Source organism: Temnothorax americanus, unplaced genomic scaffold (genome assembly GCF_048541705.1).
Source record: "Temnothorax americanus isolate GAGA-0224 unplaced genomic scaffold, ASM4854170v1 Scaffold22, whole genome shotgun sequence".
In the NCBI taxonomy this organism is placed as follows: domain Eukaryota; kingdom Metazoa; phylum Arthropoda; class Insecta; order Hymenoptera; family Formicidae; genus Temnothorax; species Temnothorax americanus.
The window spans coordinates 2189601-2200121 of record NW_027509360.1 but is presented as its reverse complement, the minus strand read 5'-3'; the positions used below and the strand labels follow the sequence as shown (position 1 = coordinate 2200121).

At 37.3% G+C, this 10521-nt stretch overlaps 2 protein-coding genes across 2 annotated transcripts; both read left to right on the top strand.

The window, feature by feature from the left end:
• The first annotated feature begins 408 nt into the window (after positions 1 to 408).
• On the top strand, positions 409 to 5762 carry Gcs1 (mannosyl-oligosaccharide glucosidase). The gene is made up of 4 exons (XM_077407098.1): positions 409 to 1260; positions 1875 to 2076; positions 2363 to 2553; positions 2627 to 5762. Exons 2-4 carry the CDS (start codon positions 1894 to 1896, stop codon positions 4683 to 4685), a joined length of 2433 nt encoding a protein of 810 aa, XP_077263224.1. The 5' UTR covers positions 409 to 1260; positions 1875 to 1893; the 3' UTR covers positions 4686 to 5762.
• Positions 5763 to 6445: 683 nt separating this feature from the next.
• Arp1 (Actin-related protein 1) lies at positions 6446 to 10349 on the top strand. The gene is made up of 7 exons (XM_077407463.1): positions 6446 to 6617; positions 6970 to 7034; positions 7500 to 7826; positions 7973 to 8282; positions 8394 to 8567; positions 8701 to 8763; positions 8871 to 10349. The coding sequence occupies exons 1-7, from the start codon at positions 6570 to 6572 to the stop codon at positions 9012 to 9014; spliced, it is 1131 nt and encodes a 376-aa protein (XP_077263589.1). The 5' UTR covers positions 6446 to 6569; the 3' UTR covers positions 9015 to 10349.
• Positions 10350 to 10521: the final 172 nt, after the last annotated feature.

Below are 10521 nucleotides of genomic sequence, written 5' to 3'. Positions count from 1 at the left end.
AAATATAAAGAAATTTCTTTTAAAAGAAGCAGATTGTTTCCTGCTACGTTTTAGCTATATAAAATCATTTTGCGACATATCTAAATGTCTGGAAAATGAGGTGAATTTATTTTAAATCTTTATATGTTTTGTCACCTATATATATAGCACCCCTCTACTTTTGCATTCTTGACTTGAGATAGACAAAGAAAAAGAAGATAAATCGTTGCAAAATTGAAACTTTTGATAAACTTCGACTTTTGAGTATATATTTCTTGGGAAGTACTGACTTTTATAATCCTTTTTTCAATCTTGAAAAAAAAAAAAAAAAAAAAAACTGAACATATTGACCCAGTGATAAGAAGAAGCATAAAGGTAGAGTTTGTTGCTCCATGATTTCTGCGACTGTGCCGAAAAACTTGCCAACATCTCGGAGCGTTATCACGAGCTTCAATAATCTTATCACGAGTCTAATCTTTCGAACATTTCAGGCGAGAAAGGGCGACAAGCTTTCGCGTTTTCGCGATTGTAATGCTGTAGAAATGTAGAGAGAAATTAATTATGTACAAATTTCAATATGAAGTTTTGGAAAATAATTCTGGCGATGCGTCTCAGATCTGCTGTTGTCGCGAACTCTAGTAATCTTATCCCGAGTCTAATTCTTTGGATATTTCGGCGAGAAAGGGTGAAAAGCTTTCGCGCGTTCCGTCGGACTGACGCCGTAAACGTAGATAAATTAATTATGGACGAATTTCACTACACAATACGGAGTTTTGGAAAATAATCTTTGATAATCTTGGCGATGCCTTTTGCGTCTCATTTCGCCGATTCGACAATACGATATCAATAACGGGACTGTGAAATCACAACGGTCAACGCGGATCATCCACGTTGCCGAATGACCGCGATGCGTGCACCGCTCAATGGACACTCGTCGTTTTTCTTAATCGTGAGGTTCTCACGGAGGCTTTGCGAACGGTGTGGCGACGGGAGATAACCTAAACCGGCATATTGCCATATGTCGGAGGGAACACGGTGATCTCGACGAATTTTAGACGCCGCAAGAGAGAGGAAGAGAAATCCACGTGCTGTATTTCGCTGGGTTCGTTCCCGGCCGTCGGCAGCCTGCCTGAACCTCGATTCCACGATCGATGAAACCTTTCATGTCCCATCTTTTGCTCCAAGAATTTTGTTGACATTCAGCTCGGTGACGCTTTCCGTTGATCTTCTCCTATACCGTGTCGTTCAGCAATTGTATGTATGACGATACGAAACATTAACGTGAGTAACATTTGCGAATAGTACAAGTTAATTGAACATTGCCGTCGCTTGACGTAGCCGATAAGCCGACGTAGAATGATATGGGTTAGGGAGACTTTAGGAGGTAAATCATGGTTCTACCGGCTCTCGAAGAAACAGTAAAGTAATTGACGAATAAATAAAGGAAGATTAAATTTCTTAAATCGTGGCTTTCGATAAAAGTGGCTTCGAAATCGTGGAATGTGAAAGCAGTGTGGATGCATTTGTTTATTTCAATAAATAATTTTTTAGAACTTTCTATATGAATTTGATACGTTTTTAGAAAATTTATCTTTTTTTTTTTTAATTGGGACATTTCAGGATCGTTGAGAAAGTCAACATCTTTTCTACAATTCTTTATACATTGAATTCTGAAATATTCTAAGATTTTGTGCTCACACGTTCTATAATTTCTAAAGAAAGCTTATAAAATCTGAAGAAGCTTTAACATGTACACATTTGGTGGATATATAACTCCTTAACTATCGTTAAGAGTTACAGAATTCCGCCTCTGGAATCTTTGTACTAAATTATTCCATGTATATTATTGTATTTACTCGCCGAGTATTATCATCGTGACGACTTCTTTGTTTCAGGATACTTAAGAATTTTAGAATGGCGAAAGGCAAAACGCAAGAGAAGGCCACGAAGATAAGAGCCAAGACGTCTAAGACGAATAAAAGTTTAAAAATGCCGATAAATTTTATAATCGTCACTGCGAGTATGGCCGTTGCCATTTGGTTTGGATACAAGGGATACCTCGAAACGAGAGTTAATACTCCATGTGACGTGAACAAGGCATGTGATCCATTGAATAATTTTACGTACTCTCAAGATCTTGTTATAAATCGATAAAAGCTGTAAAATATCAAGCGTAGCGTTACAGAATAGTGTCTCCAAAACTGTAAGAGATACACATCTGATTGTTATAGTATTTTGTTCGATATAAGAAAGTTTGTTGAGGTTTAATTGGTGCAACTTTGGAGATATTAGATATGCAATATGTTTTTATATACTCTCTGTGTGTAAACTATCAAATACCTGCAGATTTGTAATCCGGAAAATTGGAATGTTTTAAAATTAGCTGGTTACTGCATCTGGATTGGACGACCCGGATAGATATTGGGGTACCTACCGTTCCGGTGTGTATTTCGGCTTAAAAACAAGAGATCCGCATTCCTTGGTGACTGGTTTGATGTGGTATATTCCACGTTACCTACGCCACGATGGGAGTGGATTTAGACATTGGTGCGAGCAAGGCGATGAATTAGACAGGTACCGTAAACGGAATATTCTTCGGTCAGAAATAATTTTTTACCGATGCAACTAATTGAAATTTAAATGTTAGATATGCCTGGTTGGAGCACGACGGACGAACATTTGGCGTTCAGGAAATAGTAGACGGTTCTGTAGTTATAAGTACGACATTCGTCAAAAGACCTGGTGGATATCACGGTGGTGACTGGACCGCGAGAATTGCGGTATCGCCGAAGAAAGAACGGGTTGGAGAAGAAATTTCGCTGTTATTTTATACCGCTATCGAGGAAGGCACGAAAGGTTGGATAAAGGCTAATTTGGGGGATTACGATCGTTTGACGGGAATAGAAGGAAATACGCAGGGATTGGGATCTTTCGTTATAAACGTAAATTTGATAAATGGCACTGTGGAAGCGCATTCCTTCCTAGCGACGGTCGCTCCTGGTCTACACGTACTGAAAGAAACGGTACTGCAAAATCTCCGCGTCGCAACTCAGAAGGGATCCATGGAGAAACACGTAGTTTTAGCTGGCGAACAATTGCCTTTGCTGCCTGAAGGCAAGAAGAAGGATCCAAATTTCATCGCGACTCAAGTGACGGGAAAAATCCCCTTTGAGATCGAAGTTAGTTATGAATCTGGCAGTTTTGGTAATAGGATAGAGAAATTAACGGGCAACGTTTATGATGATGCTCTTAAGGAACACAGAGAACTGTTTTCGAAGAAATTTGAAACTATTTTCAAACTGAAGTCCAAGGGATATACGGACGATGAAGTAGCGTTTGCGAAGATGGCATTTTCGAATCTTATAGGCTCGGTAGGCTACTTTTATGGGACTTCGCAAGTGCAAAGTACGTATACCAAGGGACCTGTGCCTTATTGGAAAGCACCTTTGTATACTGCCGTACCAAGCAGAAGCTTTTTCCCGCGAGGTTTCCTGTGGGACGAAGGTTTTCACGGTTTACTTATCTCGGCTTGGGACACAGAAATAGAATTAGATATCGTAAGCCATTGGTTTGATCTGATGAACGTCGAGGGCTGGATACCGAGGGAGATGATCCTGGGTCAGGAAGCTCTGGCCAAGGTACCCGAAGAGTTCGTGACTCAGATCAATACGAATGCGAATCCGCCTACATTTTTTTTAACGCTCGACTTTATGCTCCAGCATAAAGAGCAGAACTTGCTGAAACATTTCCGGTTACTCGACAACCTGTACAAACGATTGCAGGTATGGTTCTCGTGGTTTAACGTCACGCAAGTCGGCGAGCTGCCCAGTACGTACAGATGGCGGGGCAGAGACGAGAAGACTACCAGAGAGTTGAATCCCAAAACGCTCACATCCGGCTTGGACGATTATCCCAGAGCTTCTCATCCAAGTGTGTCCGAACGTCACGTTGATTTGCGTTGCTGGATTGCCTTCGCCGCTCGCGTTATGGCTCAACTCGCCGAAACGTTGAGTTACCCTGCCACAAAGTACCAAGAAACATTCCAGTATCTGTCTGATAATAACTTGTTGAACAAACTACATTGGTCGTCGAATGCGCAAGCATATTCTGATTACGGTTTGCACACCGACAAGGTGGTTCTACGGAAACTCGCGTCGCCGCCACCTCGTGCAAATAAACAACAATCCAATGTACAACCGCCGGAAATGACACGCATCGTACTGGAAAATCCGTCTTTGAAGTTCGTCGACACAACCTTTGGATACGTATCGTTGTTCCCTTTCATTCTACAGATTGTCGAGCCCGATTCGCCACAACTGGGGAAGATACTGCAGGATCTACGGGATCCTGATTTATTGTGGACGAAGTATGGACTGCGATCGCTCGCGAAAACATCGCCTTTATACATGAAATACAATACGGAACACGACGCGCCTTACTGGCGCGGTCCTATCTGGATAAATTTGAATTACTTGACAGTGCGGGCCGCGTATCATTATTCTAACGTAACGGGACCGTATCGGGAAAGCGCGAGAAGGATATACCAAGAGTTGCGAAAGAATTTGATACAGAATCTTATTATGCAATATAGGAAGACCGGATATTTGTGGGAGCATTACGACAGCACGGAAGGAAAGGGCAAAGGGAGCCACCCTTTCACCGGCTGGACTTCCTTAGTTGTACTACTTATGGCAGAAATATATTAAATGTCGTGCTAATGTGTATATATCGAATATGATCATTCTGCACTATTTCACCGAAAGTGGAATCAAAAGACATTGAAGTGTTCATTCAGATTCGAGTTATCACGTGGATCTGTTGATAGCACTTTGCGTTTAGACTAGACAGAACAACCACAATTGTATAATTGTATTATTTTGTTGTATCACTATTACGTTATGTGTGTATATTATGTTTTTATCTTTTATACAATGTTATATCATTGGGGAATCATTGTGTTGTCGGAAAGAAAAGCATTTGTAAACATGTCAAGCTATAGCTGTATATGATATACTCGCACGTACAATTTACATTAATTGGGAGATATAATAATATTCTTTGATATCTTGATGGCCTGATATTCTTGATAATAAATCTAAATCTAAATTCTAGATTGAAGATAGTTGCATCTCTTCTAACAAAAGCGTTACTTCTAATGTTTCTACAAGTACTATAAGTATATAATACTCCATTAAATCACGATGCCGAAAAATATGTGTGACGGTCATTAAAATCATTCATTATATAACATTTTAATTTTAATAAACCCCATGTGCGTGTTTACAAATTATAATATAGAGTTCATAATGTTAACAAAATAAGGATCAAGTGTGTGAAAACAAGCAATACTTTACACGATACTGTGCTGAAAAATACGTATGACGGTCGTATAAAAATTATAGATGTATTTTAAGTAAAGCAATATGCTTGTTTTTACACAGTTTAGTTGGTTTTTTATTTTGTTAATATTATGAACTCTATATTATATTATAATTTATAAATTCACACAATGTGGTAATGATACTGTGCAATTGTCTTGAAGGAAGAAGCTAGATTTCAAATCTTGGCTGTGATTCACTGAAAACTTTCTATGTACATCCCTAATCTTAAGCTCTTTTGGGAAAAGCGCTGTGTTTTATCATTGTAGCACACTTCGAAATACACTTATTTATATATAGTTGTACAAAAAGGAGCTTTTGCTAATCTAGCCGTTTTCTAAAAATGGTTTTCGAAACGGAAGTTCAGGCTGCGTATAGCGTAATAAAATGTTATTTACACATTAAGGCGAAAAATGAATATACCTCTTCTTTTGCGCTTATGTAGAATTTTAATTTTGTTTGTAGACATTAGTTTCACATTTATCGCGAAGTAATATTATACAATCTCGAGTTTTTTTTTTAAAGGTACGTAACAGTTCTATAAACGATATGTAACCCACATATTTTTATATAAAGATCCAGCTTTTGTATAAATTGAGCTATTTTTATTTTTAATGTTGTTTTTATATCTAAACGCTCAGAATATGTATACAGATAATCAGGAAACCTTGCCGTCTATAACAGTATATAGATATTACAATAAATATACTTTTTGCAGGCTGCAAATTAAATATTTTGACAAATTGAAATATAAAAATAAATAAGTTATTAATGCTCTACAATTATTATATTATTCTTACAGCATTCCAAATAGTTTTTATTAATTTTGAACTGAAACTCATAAATAGTGAAGCAAATTGTGAAAGAAGGGAGCGTTTGATAGGGTATGTCCTCTTTTTTTTCACATTAGAGAGAAAAAGAGAAAAGATGAACTGTGCGAGAATTTCAGCTAAAAAGAATTAGGCGGATTAGGCCTATTGCTTTGCAAAAGGGTTGGCACTCCTGCTCGCGACGCACCTCGAGACTCGAGAAACGATTCTCGAATCGCACGGTCGCGGTCGCTCGATCGCCGAGTCGCTGATGACTCCCTTCAGACGCCTCGACGCCTCGCTGGCCTCGCTCGAAGGATAGGACGATAGGTGTGTGCCCGTGGGGTTACGGTCGTGGGTCCTCGATCGAAACAACGTCGCGTGGACATTCCGATTTCGTATTATGGAGCCGTACGACGTGATCGTCAATCAGCCGGTGGTTATCGACAACGTAAGTGCCCGCCCGCCGTTCAGTTTCTCTCGCGCGATGTGTGTCCCCGGGAAAGCGAGCGATGTGTCAAACTTCAATGTCGGTCGTCACCGTCGACGAGGAATTGTCGCTCAAAAGGACACGACGTTGAATGCTTCATGCTTCTCCTCGCGTTCGCATTACTATTTTATTTACCGTTATTGATTTGTATTCGTATCTTGATTTCCGACCGCAAACGGGAATTATTATTGACTTCATCGACAGTCCGGTCGATGGATGATGATGACAATGTCGATACGATGACGCTATGCGAATCTTTTCCCAATTTAGGATCGATAACGTTGTCATTACAACCTGGTCTTGTTCTGTTCAGGGATCCGGCGTGATCAAGGCAGGGTTCGCGGGCGATCAGATACCAAAATGCAGATTTCCGAATTAGTAAGTAGCGGGGAGAGAGCGCTATTGACATTCGTGACAGTGTCTCCCGGTTTTGAAGCTTACTGTTGGATGGCTAGTTATTCTGATGACATATATCGAGAATGTCTAGATTAAGCTTTGATTTCATTATTTGCTCATATTGATTCTCAACTGGAAGAATCGCTTGCTACAAAACTTCGAGGTGTATTTGTCGTTTTTGGTAAAAATTGTCTATTTTAAATAAAATTGATAACTCTATTTGTGTTAACAAAGTTAGAGACATTATTTAATAAGTTAATTATATTATTTTTTTTATGAGACTTTCTGACTGTTATTACAACTTGTAAAAACTAATTAATTGAAATGTTAAAAATCAATATGACGTTAAAAAATATGATATATGACGAATTTTAAAATAAATTAGAATTTTTACATTAGCAGCATTATTGATTGATAAAGGAATTAATGTATGTTTCTTGTCTTTAGCATTGGAAGGCCAAAACATGTACGCGTTATGGCTGGTGCTTTGGAAGGAGATCTGTTCGTGGGTCCAATAGCGGAGGAGCATCGTGGCCTTTTATCTCTTCGGTATCCAATGGAACACGGCGTGGTCACAGATTGGAACGACATGGAGCGTATCTGGTCTTACGTTTATAGTAAAGATCAGTTAGCTACGTTCAGCGAGGAGCATCCGGTGTTGCTTACAGAAGCACCTTTAAACCCCAGGAAGAATCGTGAGAAGGCAGCCGAAATATTTTTCGAAACGTTTAACGTTCCAGCTTTATTTGTTTCCATGCAAGCTGTACTTAGCTTGTAAGTAACCTTTTGCAATAATCAGTGTTAAAACGATTTGTAACTTTTTACCTTCTGAAATTAGAATCTCGAAATTATATTGTTTATGGTGATTAGATGACCGTTTTGGATTGCACAACAATGATCTTTGTTATTTATCAATGCAGATATGCAACGGGCAGAACTACGGGAGTAGTTCTAGATGCTGGCGATGGTGTTACGCACGCTGTACCTATTTACGAAGGTTTTGCTATGCCTCACAGTATAATGCGAGTTGATATAGCAGGACGTGACGTTACGAGGCATCTTAGGCTACTTTTACGTAAGGAAGGTATTAATTTCAAGACTACAGCGGAATTTGAAATTGTCAGAATAATTAAAGAGCGAGCGTGCTACCTCGCTAGCAATCCTCAGAAAGAAGAAACGATAGAGACGGAGAAGTTTCAATATGTGTTACCTGACGGCAGTCACTTGGAGGTAATAAAGTAACTTGAACCCTAGTAATAATAACTAGAAAAATATTACGCGTGTATATAACTTCAAAATAGCAAGTTCGAACTTCTTATATGTATGCTTTATTCAATGTAGATTGGTCCGGCACGATTCAGAGCTCCTGAAGTGCTGTTTAGACCGGATCTGATAGGTGAGGAATGCGAAGGCCTTCATGAAGTACTAACGTATTCCATTCAGAAGTCTGATTTGGATTTGAGAAAGGTTCTATTCCAAAATATCGTATTGTCGGGAGGATCGACATTATTCCGCGTAAGCAGACAAATCAATATATGTGTAAAATAAAGAAAGAATATAAAAAATTATATCTTTTTGTATTCTTATCTTTCTATATTGTACAAAGGAATTGTTATAATGTAACAAGATTCTCATATTTACCGTTTAGGGTTTCGGTGACAGATTATTATCGGAGATTCGTAGGATGTCGCCAAAAGACATTAAAATAAGGGTAAGGAAACAGAGAATAAAAAAATGAAGATAAGATATAAATTAAATAGTGAATCAAAAAATTATAGTATATTCAGAAATGCATTATATTTGTTTCTGGTTTAACAGATATCTGCGCCTCAGGAACGATTATATAGTACTTGGATTGGAGGTTCCATCTTGGCTTCTTTAGATACCTTCAAAAAGATGTGGGTGAGCAAAAGAGAATTTGAGGAAGATGGTATACGGGCTATTCACCGTAAAACATTTTGAATTTAATTTAGAGAAGCTTTCGAAAATGTTATATATCGAATAATTTTATTATAATACGAAATGATGGCACACACACTCGGCACGATACAAAATAATATGTCGCAGCAAGCATACGTTATAATTGTTTTGGATAGTAACTCGTATAATTTCTATCATTATTTCAAGGAGTCATTACTTAGGTATTTCTAATTATATTTTTAAGGCCCGCGATATAGCGCAAGAACCGTTTCGATTTATTTTTGCTTCAATCGATTAATGTGACTTTATTTTGATAGATATATACATGGTTGTGTTAACATACAATTAATATACATGAATACGTCTGCAAAGACTGTATAACGCGATAAAAGTGAAAGGAAAGCTAGCACATCTCGAGATCCCTTAAAAATGTAAATAACGACTTTTCGAATCAAATGAATTATGGTCAAACGTAACATTCTAAATTGTTTTTAGAACTTATTTATTTATATTTATATATTTATGCTGTGCGCTCTGTCCCGTTATGTGTATTACGGCAGTATACATGATTTTTCATTTACTATTGTAAGAGAGAAAGTGCTCTATTTCGGCTTCAATATAGCGAAACGAGGTATTCTGTAATTTCTATGTGCGGTAACATTTATGCAAAATATTTGTAAATATGCTTTCGTAAAAATAAATCTTTATAGTCTTTACACCTACAAACGCAACACACATAAGTGCATGTGATTAAAATATGAATTTCTACAATTGCGTAACGTCGAGATTTGTAGCTTTACATTAAACAATTGATTCCAACTTACTTTGTATCGCGCATAAACTATTAATTTTTAAATGTATATTAAACGCTGAAGGAGAGAGAACGCAATCTTTGTTACTTTTTATTTATGTATTAGTATGTTTTAGCTGTGATAAGAATAGGGATTATCGGAAAGTTTATTGACGTTCTTATCGCTACGTAAAAAGAAAGATCGAGTTTTTTGAAAATAACAAGCAATAACTTAATTGGAACGGATTCAGTCATCACATAATATCTGTTAGAATTGTATATTATATATATGCCTGCGCTGTTCGGAGAGAAACGAATATCGAGAACATTCAGAAACTTGTCGACAATTATTTAATGTCGCACACGCAATGGAAAAAAAATGCTCGAAATACGAGATGCTGCACAAGGCAAAAGTACTATATGTAGAAAAATTTAGAAAATGCGCCTGAATCAATATATTATTTAAAAGACAACCTGCAAAGGCATCTATATTAAAGCTAGTGTAACGAGTGTTTATACCATTTTTAATTATTTAACAAATGTGTATTTTTGTTTAAATAAACTGTACGAGACACGCTGGTTTTATATATCTGGAGTAATCGGAAAATACATGCGAAATACGGCATTAATTAAACAATATAGAACTCTGTTAATTTTCTGCATTTATATACTATATATTATATGAATATATTTATATATATTTTATCTTTATTTTTAATAATATTTGCAACAATATATGTATTCATTAGTCAACGTAAT

What these genes read in the sequence shown, in the direction of transcription:
- Gcs1 (XM_077407098.1), top strand. Translation starts at nt 1,894, where the DNA reads ATGGCGAAAGGCAAAACGCAAGAGAAGGCCACGAAGATAAGAGCCAAG. An exon ending in CTCCATGTGACGTGAACAAG is followed by an intron (nt 2,077 to 2,362) that starts GCATGTGATCCA and finishes TTTTAAAATTAG; the next exon opens with CTGGTTACTGCATCTGGATT. An exon ending in CAAGGCGATGAATTAGACAG is followed by an intron (nt 2,554 to 2,626) that starts GTACCGTAAACG and finishes TTTAAATGTTAG; the next exon opens with ATATGCCTGGTTGGAGCACG.
- Arp1 (XM_077407463.1), top strand. Translation starts at nt 6,570, where the DNA reads ATGGAGCCGTACGACGTGATCGTCAATCAGCCGGTGGTTATCGACAAC. An exon ending in AAATGCAGATTTCCGAATTA is followed by an intron (nt 7,035 to 7,499) that starts GTAAGTAGCGGG and finishes TCTTGTCTTTAG; the next exon opens with CATTGGAAGGCCAAAACATG. An exon ending in CTGACGGCAGTCACTTGGAG is followed by an intron (nt 8,283 to 8,393) that starts GTAATAAAGTAA and finishes TATTCAATGTAG; the next exon opens with ATTGGTCCGGCACGATTCAG.